The sequence below is a fragment of the Oryctolagus cuniculus genome, chromosome 1 (assembly GCF_051225735.1).
Source record: "Oryctolagus cuniculus isolate XC-2025 breed Fujian yellow rabbit chromosome 1, ASM5122573v1, whole genome shotgun sequence".
NCBI lineage: Eukaryota > Metazoa > Chordata > Mammalia > Lagomorpha > Leporidae > Oryctolagus > Oryctolagus cuniculus.
The window spans coordinates 142988368-143009073 of NC_142867.1; the positions used below are offsets into that span (position 1 = coordinate 142988368).

General features: G+C 49.5%; 1 protein-coding gene across 2 annotated transcripts in view; it reads left to right on the forward strand.

Moving 5' to 3' along the window:
• The first annotated feature begins 19355 nt into the window (after positions 1-19355).
• FBP1 (fructose-bisphosphatase 1) overlaps positions 19356-20706 on the forward strand; it is a 31989-nt gene continuing 30638 nt past the window's right edge. The window contains exon 1 of one of the 2 annotated variants that reach the window (XM_089335894.1): positions 19356-19555. Coding sequence is in view for 1 of the 2 variants with exons in the window: in XM_002708294.6 (XP_002708340.3) it covers positions 20067-20236 (170 nt within the window). In the remaining variant the exon portion in view is untranslated. Of the gene's footprint in view, positions 19556-19960; positions 20237-20706 lie in introns of those variants that run through there. The other variant, XM_002708294.6, reaches the window with a different exon arrangement.

The window sequence follows — 20706 nt, forward strand, 5'->3', positions numbered from 1 at the left end:
GAAGGAAGTATGGGCCGGCGCCATGGCTCACTTGGTTAATCCTCTGCCTGCGGCGCCAGCACCCCAGGTTCTAGACCCAGTTGGGGCGCTGGATTCCGTCCCAGTTGCCCCTCTTCCAGGCCAGCTCTCTGCTGTGGCCCGGGAGTGCAGTGGAGGATGGCCCAGGTGCCTGGGCCCTGTACCCGCATGGGAGACCAGGAGAAGCACCTGGCTCCAGGCTTCGGATCGGTACAACGCACCAGCCGTAGTGGCCATTTGAGGGGTGAACCAATGGAAAAGGAAGACCTTTCTCTTTGTCTCTCTCTCACTGTCTAACTCTGCCTGTCAAAAAAAAAAAAAAAAAAAAAAAGGAAGAAGAAGAAGGAAGTACTAACATGATCCCACTACACCAATACTGGAAAATAATTTTTGGAAATGTGCTTTGCTAGGGAGAACTCAGAATTCCAGGAGCTTGGGTAGTGAAAGAAGGGAGAATATGAATACTGAGGCAGAGAGTTCTACAACTCAGTGATTTTTTTTTCCAAGTGGTCGGTAAGAACCCTCCATCCCAGAGGCTTCTAAACGTTGATATATTGCAGAATCTTCTGAAGAGTGGCTTAAAAAACAGCACAAATTCCCAGGAATCTGATTCATTGGGATGAGAGAGAGGCTGTGTTGGGAATCTGCATTTTTTAAAAAAAAAAGATTTATTTATTTATTTGAAAAGCAGAGTTACAGAGGCAGAGAGAGAGAGAGAGGTGTTTTCCATCTGCTGGTTGACTCCCCAAGTGGCAGCAATGGCCAGAGCTGTGCTGATCCGAAGCCAGGAGCCAGGAGCTTTTTCCGGGACTCCCATGAGGGTGCAGGATCCCAAGGACTTGGGCCATCTTCCACTGCTTTCCCAGCTATATCAGAAAGCTGGATCAGAAGTGGAGCAGCTGGGAATTGAACTGGTGCCCATATGGGATGCTGCTGTGTTACTAGTAACACATGATCACAGATTGAAAAATTAGAATGTCATTGTCTATATCATCAAATAATGTTAAATAGGGACAGGTATTTGGATTAGCAGTTAAGATGTGCTTGTCCTATATCTTGGGTTCAATACTTGGCTCCAACTCCTGACTCCAGCTTCCCGCTAAGGTAGACTCTGGAGGCAGTAGTGATGGCTCAGTAGTTGGATTCCTGCTGACCCTGTGGGAGACCTGGTTGGAGTTTTTGGATCCTGGCTTTGGCTGGGTTTATCCCAGGCCATTGTGGGCATTTGGGGAGTGAACCAGTGGATGAGAGTTCTCTGTCTGTCTCTGTGTCTTTCCCTTCACCTCTGTGTATCTGCCTCTCAAATAAGTAAAAAATTTTAAAAATATGAAGGATCACTGAGATAAATGAAAGACTACTTAAGTAAACTGAGAGCACTACTGTTCACAATCAAAATGCTAATCAAAATTTGTGCAGGATTTTGTAGGAAATGACAAGCTGACTCTAAAACTTATATGGAAATGCAAGAATCCAGAATATACAAAATAACTTTTTAAAAAATATTTATTTATTTATTTGAAAGGCAGAGTTACAGATTTGGTAGGGGACAGACAGAGAGAGATCTTCCATCCCCTGATTCACTCCCCAAATGGCTGGAGCAGCCGAGGTTGGGCCAGGCTGAAGCCAGGAGCCTGGAACTCCAATCAAGTATCCCACATAGGAGGCAGGGGCCAAAGTACTCTTACCATTTTCCACTGCTTTCCCAGGTGCATTAGCAGGGAGCTGGATCAGAAGTGGAGCAGCCAGGAAGCAAACTGGCCCTCATATAGGATGTCTGCATTGCACGCAGTGGCTTAATCCACTACCACATAATCAGCCCCACAAAATAACATTTTAGAAAGAAGAGTGAAGTTGGAGGACTGACACTCCCTGATTTTCAGGAGTTACTGTGAAGGTACATGGTTAAAACACACTGTTTTTTTTTTTTTTTTTTTTTTGTAAAGAAAGACAACTAGTCCACATACACGGGCAACTGAGTTGACAAATGTGCAAAAGCAATTTGGTGGATAAAGGATGGTGCCAGGAGCCACTGGACTTTATAATTTATGAAAAAAATGAACTTGGATCTGAACCCACCACATATAAAAAATGAACTCAAAACAGCCGGCGCCACGGCTCACTAGGCTAATCCTCCGCCTAGCGGCGCCGGCACACCGGGTTCTAGTCCCGGTCGGGGCGCCGGATTCTGTCCCGGTTGCCCCTCTTCCAGGCCAGCTCTCTGCTGTGGCCAGGGAGTGCAGTGGAGGATGGCCCAGGTGCTTGGGCCCTGCACCCCATGGGAGACCAGGAAAAGCACCTGGCTCCTGGCTCCTGCCATCGGATCAGCGCGGTGCGCCGGCTGCAGCGCGCCGGCCGCGGCGGCCATTGGAGGGTGAACCAACGGCAAAAGGAAGACCTTTCTCTCTGTCTCTCTCTCTCTCACTGTCCACTCTGCCTGTCAAAAAATAAATAAATAAATAAATAAATAAAAATGAACTCAAAACATATCACAGACTTAAGGTAAATCTAAAGATGTAAAACTTTAGAAGAAGATACAGAACAATTTGTGACCTTGAGCGAGGTAAAGTGTTTTTTTTTTTTTGATCTGACACCAAAATGGTGCATCAAATTAAAAATGGAGAAATTGAACTTCATTAAAATACAGAACTTTGGCAAAAGATGCCGTGAAGAGAGCAAAAAGACAAACCAGTCTGGGAGAAAATATTGGCAAAACCACATATTTGCAAAAAGACTCATGCAGAATACTTCAAGAACCTTCACAACTCAGTGAGAAAACAACCTAATCAATTTTTTTAAATGGACAAGGAGTTGGCATCGTGGAGCAGCTGGGTAAGCTGCTGTGTGTAACATCGGCTGCTCCATTTCCCATCCAGCTCCCTGCTAATGCTCCTGGAAAGGCAGCGGGAGATGGCCCAAACATCTGGGACCCAACCACCCATGTGGGAGACCCAGCTGGAGTTCTTGTCTTTAGCTTCGACCTGGGCCAGGCCCTACTATTGTGGCCATTTGGGGAGTGAACCAGAGGATACGAGGCCTCTCTCTCTCTCTCTGTATCACTCTGCCTTTCAAATAAATAACTAAATACATTTTTCAAACAAAGAGCAAAGATGTAAGTAGATACTTCCCTAAGGAAGATACATAGATGACAACTGAGCACATGCAAATATGCTCTGCAGTCTTGTATGACAGAGACGCTAAGGAAACCACGATGAGTTATCATTGCACATCTGTTAGAACCATGAATGTTAACAGGAGTAGGTGTCCCAAGGATAGAGCCTGCTCCAGAGCTGACTGTTGTGGGCATTTGAAGAGTGAAACAAAAGATGGAAGGCATTTTTTTTGACAGGTAGAGTTATAGACAGTGAGAGAGAGACAGAGAGAAAGGTCTTCCTTCCGTTGGTTCACCCCCCAAATGGCTGCTATGGCCAGAACTATGCTGATCCGAAGCCAGGAGCCAGGTGTTTCCTTCCAGTCTCCCATGCGGGTGCAGGGACCCAAGCACTTGGGCCATCCTCCACTGCCCTCCCGGGCCACAGCAGAGAGCTGGACTGGAAGAGGAGCAGCTAGGACTAAAACCCAGCACCCATATGGGATGCTGGCGCCGCAGGCTGAGGATTAACCAAGTGAGCCACGGTGCTGGCCCAGGAAGACTTATTTTTTTAAAAAAAATTTTATTTATTTATTTGAGAGGTAGATTAAAGACAGTGAGAGGAAGAGACAGAGAGAAAGGTCTTCCTTCTGTTGGTTCACTCCCCAGATGGCCACAATGGCTGGAACTGTGCTGATGCGAATCCAGGAACCAGGAGCTTCTGCTGGGTCTCCCACGTGGGTGTAGGCGCCCAAGGACTTAAGCCATCTTCTACTGCTTTCCCAGGCCATAGCAGAGAGCTGGATCGGAGATGGAGCAGCCAGGATTCGAACTGGCACCCATTTGGGATGGTGGTGCTGCAGGTGGAGAATTAACCTACTGCGCCACAGCGCTGGCCCAGAAGACTTATTTCTGTATCTCTTTCTCTCTGTTGCTATGCTTTTCAAATAATAAATAAATCTTTATAAAAAAGAATCTAACAAGTGTTTGTTTTAAATTTGTACTGTTTGTTATTGGATAATTACACATAATAATTTTTTTTTTTTAAAGGCAGGGTCTTGTTTGGGCCCCGCATTGCCTGTGCCTCTTCCACAGAAGCTGGAAGAAGGGGCTAGCAAAAAAGGCAATAAACAAGGGGTTTGGGGGTAGGGGGCGGTGGCTGGCCTTATACAGCACTGGGAATCCAGTCACTTCTAGTGCCCAGTGAGGCAGGAAAACACTCCTAGGATGGCCCTGGCTGTGTCTGCACCACAATTAAAGCTGCAAATAACCCCACGTGAATTAAGTCTTCCCAGCTAATGTGTTACTCGGAATTTAATCTAATTGGTCTCTGAATGAGAACCTCATCTTGCCTCACAGGCAAAATCTTCCAAATGAAGTGAATTTAAACTGCTAAGTAATTGCAAACCAGGGGGCTTTTTGTCAAGAACAATTGTTATTGTTCTTTGATTACTTAATTGGATTATTCACTCGTTGCCATTGGAACCATTGGGATTTCTAAGCAGTGTTCTCTTATAGCACATAAATAAAACATTTTATAAGACGAAAAAGGAAGATCCCCCCACCCCCAAACTGGCTTTCCCTGGGAGAGTTGTTGATTATCTAGGCTTTCCGAGTTGTTTGAGAATCTTAAATCATATTTCATATGCAAGTAAAACTGCTCGTTCAAATTATTCGCCATTAACTATTCCTCTGTTTGGAGATCTGAATTCTTAGTAACCTCAGGATCTAGGTTTTGAGTTTTGGGGTCATCCGATTGAGGCAATCGCTTTACTGTTCAACAGTTCTGACCTTGAGATGCAGCCCATCTGAGCAGGGCAGAGCTCTGGAACAGGTGAGGGGATGGGGCCAATGCTATGATGTAGTAGGTTATCCTCTGCCTGTGGCACCCGCATCCCATAGGGATGCCAGTTCAAGTCACAGCTGCTCCTCTTCCAATACAGCTCCCTGCTATGGCCTGGGAAAGCAGTAGAAGATGTTTCAAGTCCTTGGGCCCTTGTATCCATGTGGGAGACCCGGAGGAAGCTCCTGGCTCTTGGCTTTGGATGGTCACAGTTTCAGCCATTGCAGCCATTTGGGGAGTGAACCAACGGAAGGAAGACCTTTCTCTCTGTCTCTCCCTCTCACTGTCTGTAACTCCACATCTCAAATAAATAACTAAAATCTTAAAAAAAAAAAAAAAAAGAAATGGGGGGGGACAATGAGGACATGTATTCCTGCCCGTTTCTTGTAGCTATGCAACGTGGAGCAATGCTGGACTGTTTTGAGCTGGTGGGAAAAATTTTCCTGTCTGAGAAAAGAAAGAATTTAACCAAGAGATTGAAACAGTTCCTATTTAGCTTCCTGCCAAAGTACCACCCCCTGCATGGCTTACGGCAGCAGACATTAATTCTCTCCTAGTGCTACAGAGGCCAAGTCTGCAGTCAAGGTGTCCCAGAGCTGCTCATCCTCTGAAGAGCTCTCGAGGCCAGCCCTCCCTTCCTCTTGGTCCTCCCACTGGCTCCAGGCATTCCTTGGTTTGTGGTCCCATCACTCCAGTGTCTGCCTCTGTCTTCACATCGGCTTCAACCCTGTGTGTGGCACAGCTCTCTCTGCCATTGCCTTTAGGGCCCACTTGGATAATCCAGCACAATTTCATCTCAGCATCTTCAGCTTAATGACATTGCGAAGATCCTTTTTCTAAATGAAGACTACATGTTCTGGGTGGACCTATCATTTGGCTAGGGGAAACCATTCAACCTACCACAGTCCTCTCAGATCCAGTGTCCTAATATTCTGTTCTGGATGCTAGCATGTGGTCTATACTTCACTAAGTGTGAGTTGTGTGACACTAAGTGTGAGTGTGACAATAGCCAAATTTGGCATTCTCATACTAAGAATACCTGTTTCTTAAATGCTGCGTTCTAAAGGTGCATCAAAGAGGCAGACATCTGGTTAAGATGCTCCTCCCGACAACTGCATCTCACAGTGGAGTGCATGGTTCAAATCCTCTCTCTGCTTTTGATTCCAGCTTCCTGATAATGTGCACCCTGGGAGGAGCAGGTGATGGCTCAAGCACTTTGAGGACCAGAGTAAGTTTCCAACTCCTGGTTTTGGCACAACCCTGGCTGTTGGAGGCATTTGGGGAATGAACCAGTGAATGGAAGATCTCTCTTTGTCTTTCAGATACAAATAAATAAAAATTTAAAAAGAATATATTTTACTATGTTGAGAGTAAGGGAAAAAAACTTATTGATGACAAGTTTATATAAACTAGACAAAGAAATAAAAATTTCAAGAAACCTACTGCACTATAACAAACACACAAAAGGTTCCAAGGAGATAAATTTCATGATTAAGAAGGTTGAGGAGGGAGAGTGACCACGAGCTGTTGGCTAGAACCAGCGTCCCTAAGGTTGGTGACTTTTGGATTTCGTCTTCAGTTGGGAGTCATCTGCTCGTCTAAAAGGCTGTTGTGGAGGGTAAGCAGAGGAGGGTGCTGGGGGGAGTGCTCCAAGTAGGCGTGGCTTATTGTCCTCTCCCTTTAAGGTCATAGAAGTGCTTCAGACACCATCATTGAAAGCATGCAAGCTTTGGGATGTCCCCATGCCCTGTCCTCCAAGACAGAGATTGAGCCACTGAGGAAGTCTGAGGATGTGGGATGTGTCCGAGGAAAAGTGCCCTGGCTGAACGTTTCAGGGTCCCCTGAGCCACAGCTGCCGAATCTAACTGAGGGCGAAATAGGCATTCGTGACCCAGCCTGATCTCAGATGACCTGGTGTTCCATCGCAGGATGTATGCTCAAGACGTATTTCAAAGGACAGCTGGTCGACACATCAATCCAATTCTATTTTACTGGTATTTACTAGGCCCCCTACTATGTGCAGAGCCAGAGGGGAGGAGGTCATTGACCCATTCAGCATGATCCCCTCTTTTGGAGAACTCACAAGCAGCAACTTTATTTCCCTCTCTCTTTCCTCCCACATCCACTCATCATTACATAGCTGTTTACTGTGGCCAGTGCTTTTCTGGGTGCCATGCTGATAATTCCAGAAAATAAAGTTGTAAGTGAAATCAACACACATCTGCTTTCATGAGTGAACAGTCTCCTGGGAGGAGAGGGATGTCAGTCTCTTCATTATTACATCAGAAGTATGCTTTACAGACTGACATAGGGCTCTGAGCATCTCATTTGATGATTGTTCAGAGCCCTTGCCTGTTTTCCTGCTGGTCTATGGTCTTTTTACTTTTCATTTGTTGACCTCTTTTTTTTTTTTTTTTAAAGATTTGTCTATTTATTTGAAAGTCAGAGTTACACAGAGAGAGAAGGAGAGGTGTGTGTGTGTTGGGGGGGGGGGGAGTCTTCCACCTGCTGATTCTCTCCCCAAATGGCCACAATGACCAGAGCTGCGCCGATCCAAAGCCAGGAGCCAGGAGCTTCTTCCAGATCTCCCACATGGGTGCAGGGAACCAAGGACTTGGGCCATCTTCTACTGCTTTCTCAGGCCATAGCAGAGAGCTGGATCAGAAGTGGAGCAGCCAGGACTAGAACTGGTGCCCATATGGGATGCCGGCACTGCAGGCGGCGGCTTTATCTGCTCTGCCACAGTGCTGGCCCCTTGTTGACCTCTTTATTTAGTGGAGGCTTTAAACTTCTGGCTATAAAGTACATTAAAAATGTTATCTCAAAAAAGAAAAGATGTTTAGAGGAAAATAGAATAAACAAAGTCTTTGGGATATTTTAAGTGTCAGGGAGGTTGTGTTCGATAATTTCAAAGCATCACTTTGGCTGCAACCAAGACAGTGGGCTGGGAAATTTGTGCTGGATATGAGAACAGTTGGGAGGTCTCTGCCACGGTCTCTGTGGAAGATGATAGCTTGTCCTGGAACACAGCCAGAAGAGATGAGGAGAACCAAACCAGTCCTGGAGATAGAAGGAAAACAAAAGTGAACAAGGCAGGTGAGAGTTGCTTGGTCTAGAGGATGAGAGAGGGGCTTCTCAAAGAAGAACCCTAGGTTTCTGGCTGGTTGAAGATTTGGTTTGGAGGAGAGGAGGAGAAGGCCACAGATTCAGTCTTTAATTTTATTTTTTTAAGATTTATTTATTTATTTCAAAGTCTGAGTTTAAAAAAAAAAAGAGAGAGAGGGAGAGACAGAGAGAGAGATCTTCCACCTGCTAGTTCACTCCCCAGATGGTGACAACAGCCAAGGCTGGGCCATGTGGAAGCCAGGAGCCAGGAGCTTCTTCCAGCTCTCCCATATGGGTGGCAGGAACCCAAGTACTTGACTGTTTTCTGCTGCTTTTCCCAGGCTACTAGCAGGGAACTAGATCAGAAGTGGAGCAGCCAAGACACGAACCAGTACCCATATGGGATGCCGGGGTCGCAAGTGTCGGCTACACCATGACACCAGCCACACAGATTCCATCTTGAGTTTGGCATGCCTTTGAGACATCTAGATGGAGAAGTCAAGTGGTGACTTGGTGCAGGGGTTTGGAGCCCCATGAGGAGTTCTGAGGCAGAGTTTGGAGTTGAGCAGTCATTCGAAAAGAAATGTTAGTGAAAGCCATGTGTTGTCCCTGGGAGACTATGTACTGAGAGAGAGAGAGAGAGAGAGTTCATAAGGAGCTCTGACGGGGTGAGAGACAGTGCAAGAAGGTGAGGGGAAAAGAGATCAAGAGAATGTTGCAAGAAAAAGGGAGCAGTCAGCAATGTCTAATGTTCCTGTGAAGTCAGGAGGAGAAGTGAAAGCTGTCTGGGGTTGAGCAACATGGAAATCCTCCGTGACCCTAGCATCTGGGGCTCACACCCAACGCTGGGTGGTTCAGGCAGATGGGGGCAGTGTTCCCACTCACGGACCCTCCTCCCCTCATTTTCCCCAACAGAGCGGCTGGATAGTGAAAGCCGGCGAGGAGGAAGGGAGCCGAGGGATAAGCTCGTGTTCCCCTGTATGCTGTCTACGAGACACATCCAGTTAAGAGGAGGTTGTCAGGGCCGGCGCTGTGGCATAGTGGGTAAAGCAACCCATATGGACACTGGTTCGAGTCCTGGCTGCTCCACTTCCAATCCAGCTCTCTGCTGTGGCCTGGGAAAGCAGTGGAAGATGGCCCAAGTCCTTGGGCCCCTGCACCCTCGTGGGAGACCCAGAAGAAGCTCCTGGCTCCTGGCTTTGGATCAGCACAGCCCCCACCATTGCAGCCAATTGGAGCGTGAACCAGCGGATGGAAGACCTCTCTCTCTGCCTCTGCCTTGCCTTCTCTCTCTGTGTTACTCCGACTTTCAAATAAATAAATAATCTTAAAAAAAAAAAAAAGAAAAAGAAAAAGAGGAGGTAGTCAAACATCTGAGGAGACAGGACCGCAGTGGGGTTGCTAAGAAGTATGCAGATGTCTCAGTGGCTCCGAGGCCAGGGTCAGCTTAGGAAAACGGGAGGAGATTGGATGGAGACAGATGTAGGCAGACTTGTAGCCAGGCAGAAGTTCAAGTAGGGGACACGAGGGTTGGTGATTCAAGAAGCATTGCTAAGTGAGTTGTTGGGATGAACATCCCAGTATGGTGGGCAAGGTGTGACTTCCTGAACTGGTGGCCATCGTGGTTTTTCTAGGTGGAGGTATTGAAAAACCTCAAGGAGCAAGGAGATGAGAGTTTGCCAAGGAAACCACTGGGATGGGCATGTCTTGGAATCTGAACTGGAAAGGGACCATTGGGATAAAGGGTGCTGATGGGCAAAGAAAAAGCAAAGGATGGGCCGGCGCTGTGGCTCACTAAGCTAATCCTCCGCCTTGCGGCGCCAGCACACCGGGTTCTAGTCCCGGTCGGGGCACCGGATTCTGTCCCAGTTGCCCCTCTTCCAGGCCAGCTCTCTGCTGTGGCCAGGGAGTGCAGTGGAGGATGGCCCGAGTACTTGGGCCCTGCACCCCATGGGAGACCAGGATAAGTACCTGGCTCCTGCCATCAGATCAGCGTGGTGCGCCGGCCGCAGCACGCCGGCCGCAGCGGCCATTGGAGGGTGAACCAACGGCAAAGGAAGACTTTTCTCTCTGTCTCTCTCTCTCACTGTCCACTCTGCCTGTCAAAAATTAAAAAAAAAAAAAAAAGCATAGGATGACCACCAAGCCCACACTGATGCTCTCACATCCTCCGTGTACGCTTCCCAGGAACCTTGGAGGAAGTCTCGGTGCCCCCCGCCCTGGTTCCTGTGGCATCCATGCCAACTGGGCCCCATGGGACTGTGTCATTTGTCTTTTTTTTTTTATCTTTTATTTAATGAATATAAATTTCCAAAGTACGACTCATGGGTTACAATGGCTTCCCCCCTATACCGTCCCTCTCACCCACAACCCTCCCCTTTCCCACTCCCTCTCCCCTTCCATTCACATCAAGATTCATTTTCGATTATCTTAATATACAGAAGATCAGCTTAGTATACCTTAAGTAAGGATTTCAACAGTTTGTTCCCACACAGAAACATAAAGTGAAAAATAATAGATGATTTTTTTTAAATGATGATGAAATCAGATCAGACCTATTGTCATGTTTAATCCCAGTGAGAGTCAAGTTGGGAATTGATAATTTCTTTTTTTTTTTTTTTTACAGAAGATCAGTTTAGTGTACATTAAGTAAAGATTTCAATCGTTTGCACCCCCATAGAAACACAAAGTGAAATATACTGTTTGAGTACTCGTTATAGCCTTAAGCCTCAGTGTACAGCACATTAAGGACAGAGATCCTACATGAGGAGTAAGTGCACAGTGACTCCTGTTGTTGACTTTACAAATTGACACTCCTGTTTATGGCATCAGTAATCTCCCTATGCACCAGTCATGAGTTTCCAAGGCTATGGAACACACAGTTATTCTTAAGTGTTGAAAATTAACTGAAATGTGATCCCTGTTAAACATAAGAGTGGGAATAAGAGAGGGAAGAGATGTATAATTTGGGGCATGCTCGGGCTGACTTGCCCCAATTGGTAGAGTTGGAAACATACCAGGGGATTCCAATTCAATCCCATCAAGGTGGCATGTGCCAATGCCATCTCACTATTCCAAGTGATCAATTTCAGTTCACAATTGATCATAATGAAAGGACTAAGAGTCAAATGGAGCACATAAACAAGTCTAGTATCTGCTAACACTAACCGATAGAATAAATAAAGGGGAGAGTGATCCAACATGGGAAGTGAGATACTCAGCAGACTCATAGAATGGCGGATGTCCTAAATAGCACTCTGGCCTCAGAATCAGCCCTAAAGGCACTCGGATCTGGCTGAAAAGCCCATGAGAGTATTTCAGGCATGGAAAGCCAAGACACTCTGGCAAAAAGATCTCTGTGAGTGAGATCCCAGTGGAAAGAACAGGTCTTCAAAGAGGGAGGTGCCTTTCTCTGAAGGGAGGAGAGAACCTCCACTTTGACTATGACCGTGTCTAAACAAGATAAGAGTTTGTATCATTTGTCTTTAAGACTCTCAGCCAGTATTTGCTGAACTTACTGTGTGCCGCCACAGAATAGAACCATCACTGTGGGAGCCAGCCATCAACCGGTGATAACGAGCAAAATGATAAGGTCCAGCAGAATGATAAGGTCGAGCAGAATGATAAGGTCAAGCAGAATGATGAGGTCGTGTTCGTTTACTTGTCAGGCAAGAGGAGTACACCAGTGAAGAAACTCACCAGCGTCTTTTCTGGGCAGTGAAAATGCAGTTTTTGTTGCTTTTCTTGTTTTAAAAACATGGTTTCACGGTGGTTCTGCTAATTAAGGATTGACAACCTGAGACCTGGGTGGGATGGATTGAGTCCCTGAGTTTCTATCAAGTTGGTTAAAAAAAGGAAAAAAAAAAAAAACCACTGCTCAGTGATCTTCACTGAGGGTCAGAGTGGGTGTATCATCCCACTGCAGCCCCTCAGGCCCAGGGCCCCACCCACTTGGGGAATTCTTCAGCAAGTGCTACGCTAGTGCAAACATTTTCCTTTTGCAATGCAATGTGCTATTGTATGGCCCGAGGACACAGGGGAGAGTTCCTGTCCTCCCGGGAGTTCCCAGGACCATGCAGAGGGCAGCAAAGTCACCAGGAACGTTTATAGCCTGAGGGCCGGGACAGCCCACAGGTGCGTGGATGACCCAGGCTGGGGAGACCTGTTTGGTGACCAGGACTAGGGAGCAGGGGCAGAGGGCGGGGCTGTTTTCAAGGGAAACAGCCGGGTCTAGACTGGGAGCCAGGTCAGGAGTGTGTGTGGGGGGGGGTGGACTCCAGAGCCAGCAGTGTGGGAGTTCCAGCACCTTCCCCCTACTTCTTAGCTGTGTGATCTCTGGAAAGCTATGGAGTTTCTCCAAACCGCAGGTTCCTCATTTGTCAAATGGGAGTGGATGCTAACTGCAATTCTTCATAAGGGTGTGGCGCCATCAAATGAGATAATTCACTAAAAAGTGCACCTGGCAGGATGCTAGCATACTCAGTGTGCAGTAAGCATCTGAGCATTGTTATCAGAGTCAAAGAACGTGAGAGAAGGATGGCATCTTGCAAAAAGTTACTTCTACCTCTTCATAGACGAGGGTGCTCGGCGCAAAGTGCTCCAGTGGCGACGATGAAGGTGTTGGTTCCTGGCAGAACCAGTCTGGGGATGTCTGTGTATTCTTTCTCAGTCCCATCTGATGCTACAGCAGCGATCCTAGTTCAGGTCCTCACTCTGCCACTCACTCTCCTGTGCGAGGTTAGGAACAAGAGTAAATGCATTGAATCTTCGTTTTCTCCACTCTGAACGGGGCTGGAAGCTTCCTCAGTGGGTTGCCACAGGGATTCAATGAGATGCCGTGCTGTGAGGACAGGTGCGGGAGTCCCAGCTCCAGGAAGCTTCATACTGCCCCCTTTCTGAACTTCCCCTTTGTTTGCTAAGACTGGATCTCAAGAGGAGGCATCACATGGGAGCTAGGCTGCAGGTAAGTGCCCAGCTCTGTAGAGAGGCCATCAAGATTTCCCCACCCTGGCTTTTGGTCCAGTGTGGTGATCTTGGAGGGTTCACCCAACTCAACAGGTACAAATCTGTATTCACAGAGGGAACTATGGGGGAAAAGGGCAGGGCAGATGGTTTCGGAAGCTGGGCCACGGTAGGAAGAACTGCTGGTAGGAAGAGCTCAGTGGTCAGCCCTCTCTGGATCTGCCTGTGCTGCAGAGAGCCACCAGCAGTCCCACGTCATGTCCCTTTCCTGGGCAGCTGACAGCCAGTGCCAGGCTTCCTTGCTCCAGCTCAGGAGAGTCAGCTTAGCTTTAGCTCTCCCCTTTGGGCTGCCTGGATTCTTCATGCCAAGAACCAGCCTGCTGTAAATATTATCAGCAGGGACAAAAGAACAAAGTTAGTCGGGTATGAGGTAGAGCAGACGGGGAAGAAGAGGAATTGCTGAGACAGAGCTTGGTGTTGGAAGGGGCTCCAAGACGTCAGTAGTCCAGAGCAGAACCAGAAGAACTTGAGAACCTTATCCTGTGATGAAGACTTGAAGGAACTGAAAAAATTTAACTGAGAAGATTCATGAGCCTAGGGATAGAAGGCTTCACTCTTTGACAGGCAATCAAGTAGCAGTTGGGTCAAATTTGTCTGCTGGGTCTCCTGGCTTCCTTTGCTCCTGACCCTGACTAGTCCATTTTTTTTTTTTTTTAAGATTCATTTATTTATTTGAAAGACAGAATTACAGAGAGGCAGGGGCAGAGAGAGATAGAAGTCTTCCATTTGCTGGTTCACTTCCCAGATGGCCTCAATGGCAGGAGCTGTGCTGATCCGAAGCCAGGAGCCAGGATCTCCTTCTAGGCCTCCCAAACAGGTGCAGGGGCCCAAGGACTTGGGCCATCTTCTACTGCTTTCCCAGGCCAAGCCCACAGCAGAGAGTTGGATCAAAAGTGGAGGAGCTGGGTCTCGAACTGGTGCTCATATGGGATGCCAGCATTGCCGGTGACGGCTTTGCCTGCTACGCCACAGAGCTGGGCCCTATTCTTGCATCATTTAGATCAAGACATGCCAGGCTCCAGCTTAAACCCCTCCTGTCTCTTCCAGCACTATAAATAAAACACACACATCTTGTCTTGCCAACCTATCTCCAGTGGCTCTTCTCCTTACCCCCTCTTTGGTTATCCTGGGCGTTTCCTCACTGTTCTTTGAGTATACCAGCCCATGCAACCTCAGGGCCTTTGTCCCCACTTCAACCTTTGCCTGGTCTTCTATAAGCTCTTCATTTGCCCTGCTCCTTTCGGTCTGTCTGGAGTTGAAATTTATTTCCTGAGAAAGGGTCATCCACCCTGGATGGGTTTCTACATTGATATTGTTTTGTGTTTTCCTTAGCACTCTTTGCCTCCTTAAATGACTTTACATTTCTGCAATTTTGTTTCCAGTCTCTCTCAAACAGGATGTGAGCCTCCGATGGACAGATGTGTATGTCCGGCATGTGGTAGGCTTTTGTTATACAGTGAGAGCTTGGTGGCTGTTTGTCAGGTGAAAGAGTGAATGACCCAAGCCCTAGAAGCGGCTCTAGAGCTGATGTGTGGACAGTTCAGACAGCAGATTTTCAAAGCTGCCGTAGGTGCTGACTCAGCTCTCCCTGCAGGTGTACCACGGGGCACAACTGTCACTTAGCAGGGAGCCAGCGGGCCAGTAGGAAGCTGGCGTTTGGAATCAGGCAGACCAGGGTTGGAGGCCTGGCTCTGCCACTTCCCAGCTGGCTACAGGCCCTGGGTAAGTTACATGTTTTTTGCCAAGTCTCTATTCCCTCATCTGAAACAACAGGGGTTTGATGAGAAGCCTCTCCTAGGGGCTGGACTGATTCAAGGTTGCTTCTGACTTCAGAAGTTTGGCAGGCACTGGGCTCCTCATTGGAGGGCAGCTGGCGTTCCCAGTGGGTTTCTCCAGGAATGATAGGGCCTCTCTCCATGGCCCTTGCATCCTGCAGCCACATGTCTCTCAAGACAGGCACCAGTCCTTGTCGCTGCCCCAGTGGCAAAAGCAAGCAGCAGGGCTCGGTTTCAAGGGTGGATGGTGAGCGGTGGGTGAGTGACTGTATAGGCTGGTACTTTGCAACTTCCTGCCTCCAACGCAACTTTCTGTCTCTGACTCAAACCAGACTGACCTCTGGGGCGGGAGCCTGGAGGAGGAAATAGGTAGTCACTGTTTCTTGACAGGCATCAGAGCTATGGCACCCTTGGGGATAGTGCTCCCCCAACCGCTATTGGCAATATCTTATGCAAACAGAGTGGGTTTTGTGATGGGAAGGCAAGAGCGGCCTTGCCACAGGGGCAGGTAGAGGTGTAGGGGGGCAACCTACATGTGAGGAACCCCAGGCTAGGTGGCCCTTTCCCTCTGCTCCTGCTCTTTGTCTCGGCTAACACGAGTATATTTTATGCATCTCTGCTAACACAGGTGTGTTTTATGCATCTTATCCAGAAGAGAGCTAGGCATGGTTGGCCAACATGATAGAGGGAACAATTGCACAGTGGGCGCTTGCAATTGTAAATTGCAAAGGGATCTTCACAAAGTTCGTGGAAAGTGTGTATTGTTAAAAAAACAACAACTATGCATGGATTTCAAGAGTTTTTGCACCAAAATTCATTTACTTTTTAATTCCACATTTTAAAAAATATGTATTTATTTATTTATTTGAAAGTCAAAGTTACAGAAAGAGGGAGGGAGAGAGAGAGAGAGCAAGTGAACTTCCCCCTGCAGGTTCACTCCCCAAATGGCCACAATGGCCAGTGCTGGGGCCAGGCTGAAGCTAGGAGCCAGATCTCCCAAGAGGGTAGCAGGGGTCCAAGCACTTAGTCATCTTTTTCTGCTTTCCCCAGGCTATTTGCAGGGAGCTGGATCGGAAGTGGAGCAGCTGGGACATGAACCAGTGCTCATATGGGATGCCAGTGTTGCAGGCTGTGGCTTAACCTTTCACATTACAGCACTGGACCCTTGCATAGGCTTTTGGAAGTCCCTTTTATAGGTCCAGGCTGCCAGTTCTCATGTCCTTTAGCCCCTTTTGGTGGCCAGGGAACTTTATTCTGTTCAGATGCAAACAACAGTTGACACTGAGCATACGATGAGGCCAACACACAGCAGGTACCCACTATGTGCCAAGCACCATCCTTAAACATTACTAGGATTGCCTGTACAGTTCTCCTAACAAACCTACAGGGTGGCTACAATCACTTGTGCCAATTTACTGATGGGCAAACTTACCCAGAGAGGTTTAGACTCTTGCACGGGCTCCCACAGCTAGTAAGTGGCAGCTAGCAGTACCCAGGCCAGCTAGCTGCAGAGTCCGTTTGCTTGGTCACCATGCTAAATGGCCTATTCCCAAGGGGAACGGCCAGCTTTGTAGGCAATGAATTTCCCATCATTGTGAATGACAGGGTCTCCCCCTTCATCCAAGAGTCCTCTGTGGCAGGCCGTGAGCCAAGCACTCTGCCAATGCCAACTCATTGCTTCCTTATGACATCACTGCCAGGTCCTAGAACAATCATTCTGCTTACGGATAAGCAAAATGGGTGTAGAGAGATTAGGGTATATTCATTTATTTGAAAGGCAGGGTGACAGAGAAAGAGAAGGAGAGGGGGAGAGAGAGAGAGAGAAAGAGAGAGATCTTCCATTTCCTTGCTGACTCCCCAACTGGCCACAAGGGATGGGGCTGCGCCAGACCAAAGCTAGGAGCCAGGAGCTTCATCCAGGTCTCTCATGTGGGTGCAGGGGTCCAAGCATTTTGGCCATTCTCTGCTGCTTTCCCAGGTGCATTAGCAGGGAGCTGGACTGGAAGTGGAGTAGCAGTCGAGGACAGGAACCAGCATCCATACGGGAGGCTGGCATCACAGGCGGCACCTTAACCCACTGCACCACCATGCCGGCCTCAACAAATAAATCTTAAAAACAAAACTTCAGCAGTATTGGATCAGATCAGATGACTTTTGTGGTTCTAACCTCTTTCCAGATTCTGCCAGACTTAACTTCTGATCTGTACAAGGGCAGGCTGTTGAACAGAAGTGTCATAAGTAGTTGCCAGGCCAAAAATATAAGTAATCACATTTAATAATTTAGTGTTCTTTCCGAAAAGCTGCCTCAAGAACAGAGTAAGGTGGCAGAGTAAGGGGCTGGCGCTGTGGCATAGTGGATAAAAACACCCCTTCAATGCTGGCATCCCATATGGGCACCAGTTCAAGTCCTGGCTGTTCCACTCCTGATCCAGCTCCCTTCTAATGGCCTCGGAAAGCAGCAGAAGATGGCCCAAGTGCTTGGGCCCCTGCACCCATGTGGGAGACCTGGAAGAAGCTCCTGGCTCCTGGCTTCAGATCGGCACAGCTCTGGCCATTGTGGCCATTTGGGGAGTGAACCAGCAGATGGAAGATCTCTCTCTCTCTCTCTCTCTCTCTCTCTCTAACTCTGCCTTTCAAATAAATAAATAAATAAATAGCCTGCTGTCCCTGCCACAGTGTCCACACCCCCTCTGCAGCATTGAGGAGAGGCACCCCCTTTCCTAGAGGGGCCTTCTCTCGCCCAGTGTGCCCCCACCTGACAACGCAGGGCACCAGAATCAGCACCAGTGATGCCAGTGTCAATGTGCAGGCCTCACATCTCCTGCCCGGTCCGCAGCGTCCAGCCCAGGGGTCAGCCTATGTTTGTCACTTAGCTTCCTGTGCTCTGCATCTCTGGGCTTTCTGCCGACCCTTGCTTGGTGATTGTGTCCAGTGTCAGAGCTGGAGGCCCCATGTTTCAGTGAGCTTTGCCAATCCAGTTCCGCAGCACTGGCCTCTCTTGACAACTCCAGGTGCACTGCCTGCCTGAGATCCCCGGGGATGTGTGGCAGGAGGAGCTTCTTATCATCAGGCGTGCCCCCAGTGGGCCCCCGACTCGTTCCGCCCCACTGCAGTTGAGGGCAGCACCACTCTTTCTAGAATCGTCTCAGACTCCTGTCTCTCACATAGCTCATCTGTCGACAAATCCCACCTGCTCTATCATCCACATATGCTTAGATTCCAACCGGTTCCCACCCCACCCCAACCTGCCACCCTCAGAAACCTCAGGAGCCTCTGTCCTCCTTCTTCAGTCTAATCTTTGAAAAAGAAGATTATTTACTTATTTATTTGGAAGGCAGAGAGGGACAGAGAGACATAAAGAGGGAGAGAGATCTCCCATCCACCGGTTCACTCCCCAAATGCTGGTGACGACCAGGGCTGGGCCAAGCCAAAGCTGGGAGCCAGAACTCAATCCAGGTCTCCCATGTAGGTGGATGGGATCCAATTACTTGAGCCGCCACCCGCTGCCACCCAGGATTTGAATCAGCAGGCAGCTAGCATTAGAAGTAGCTGGTTGGGGCCGCCGCTGTGGCGTAGCGGGTAAAGCCACAGCCTGCAGTGTCAGCATCCCATATGGGCGCCTGTTCGAGTATCGGCTGCTCCTCTTCCGATCCAGCTCTCTGCTGTGACCTGGGAAGGCAGTAGAAGATGACCCAGGTCCTTGGGCACCTGCACCCGCATGAGAGACCTGGAAGAAGACCTTGGCTCCTGGCTCCGGATTGGTGCAACTCTGACTGTTGTGGCCAACTATGGGGTGAACCATTGGATGGAGGACCTCTCTCTCTCTCTCTCTGCCTTTGCTCTCTGTGTAACTCTTTCAAGTAAATAAATCTTAAAAAAAAAGTAGCCGGCACTTGAACCCAGAGATTCTGGTGTGGGATGCCAAAGGTCACCCCTCTTAGCACGGCAGCCAGAGTGGGAAGCCCCAGAGCAGACCACGCTTCCTTCCTCCTGGAGACTCTCCGGGGCTTTCCCCTGAGTCAAAGCCAAACCTTACCTGGCTCTCCAGGCCTTCCACCTGCATCGTCCTCACCTCACCTGGGCCCTAGCTCCTCTATCACACCCCCCCCCACACACAACTCTATTTCATCTCACCGCCCTCTTGGTCTTTCCTTAAACCTGACACCTACCCTCCGACCTCAGGGCCTTGGCACTTGCTCTGCTCTCTGCAGAAACCACTCTTTCCCCAGCTCCACCTGCATGTCCTCCAGCTCTGGGCTCAGCGATCACATTCTCAGCACAGCTCTCCCCTGACTGGTGTGTGTGTCCCCCCTCGCCTTCCACTTTCCCTGGCTGCCTCTCCTATTTCTCCACAGCACTCCTGACTTAGGGAACACACTCATGTCTCTCTCACGGCTCACAGACATCAGAAGCTGTTTAATTTAGGCTCTGTTCCTGGCACAGAGGGACAGTGGACAGTCTCTGGCATGCTGCTCAATAAACATTGTCCCAGGAATCCGTGCCTAACGGAGGCTGCTAATAGGCCGGGCTGTGGGCTGTGCAGCCTTCTAGCCTGGTGCTCTGGACAGAATATTCTGTCTTTGGGACATAGTTTTTCCCTGCAAAACGCACTGCCTAGAATGTAAGGGACCCCAACAGCACCGCACTCCTAGGCGTCTTGGGAAGAGGCCTCAATTAAGGATCCAGGTGCTGACCACCAAAAAGGTGAGGTGCACCCGAAAAGCCAGATGTCAGGTGCATAGAGGCGGGGACAGGGGGCAGTCGCCATGGGGCAGGGGACAGGCGCGGGCAGTAGCGGGTTCTGCGGACCGGCCAGGAAGCGCTGAGCCAGTGACTTCCCCCATTGGTAGTTCCGCGTCATTTTGGCGGCGGGCGGGGGGGGGGGGGCACAAGCAGGTCGCCGTGGAGAACGAAGGGGAGTTCTGCTACGCAGTGCAAGTGGCGTCCTGCGCGAGGTGGCGGAGGCGGGCCCGGGCAGGGGGTTGGTCGCACCATGCGGGAAGAGCTGGGCAAGGGGAGCGGCCGGCAGGTGGGGCCGGAGGCGGTCCCAGGGCAGGGGGCGGGACTCGGTGCCTGTATACTTTGCTGGGACACAGCCCGCGGGGTCCCAGCCTAATAACGCGCCTGGCGCTGCGAATAGCGCCCGTGCCTGCACCTTGCCATCCGCACCTGCCGCCTGCACCTGCCGCCCAGCGCGCCGCAGCCCAGCCCCAGCATGGCCGACAAGGCGCCCTTCGACACGGATATCAGCACCATGACCCGCTTCGTCATGGAGGAGGGCAGGAAAGCCGGCGGCACGGGCGAGATGACCCAGCTGCTCAACTCTCTCTGCACCGCCGTCAAAGCCATCTCCACCGCCGTGCGCAAGGCGGGCATCGCACACCTGTGAGTCAGGCCTGGGGCTGTGGGCCGCGCTTGTGGTCTCCTCGGTAGCCTGGGAATCTGCCTGGCAGCTGGACGTTTGGCTGTCTGGTCCTCCACTCGTCAGGCCCTGTCAGTCTGACATATGAGTCTCTGTCTCTCAGTCTGGTCACCCTTTACTGTAGAATCTTGCGCAGTCGCAATCAGCCCTCCCCCCCACCTTAAGCTTGGAAGTGCCCACCTGGGGAATCTGTCCAACAGGTGCACATCTGCCTCCATCCTGCATTCCTCTCCCATGGCCAGCCTCCTACTGGTACAACTGGCCTGCCTGCCCCATATTCTGGTTCAAGTTCCTTCCTTTCCCTGTGGGAGTGGGGTCCCAAGCCTGGTTTTTAAACTATGATCTCCTTGACCCTAAGCAAGTGCTATCAGCAGCCGCAATGATTGTGGGCAAAGTGCTCCAGCGGGCTGCCTGTTTCTAGGGGAGAGTTGCT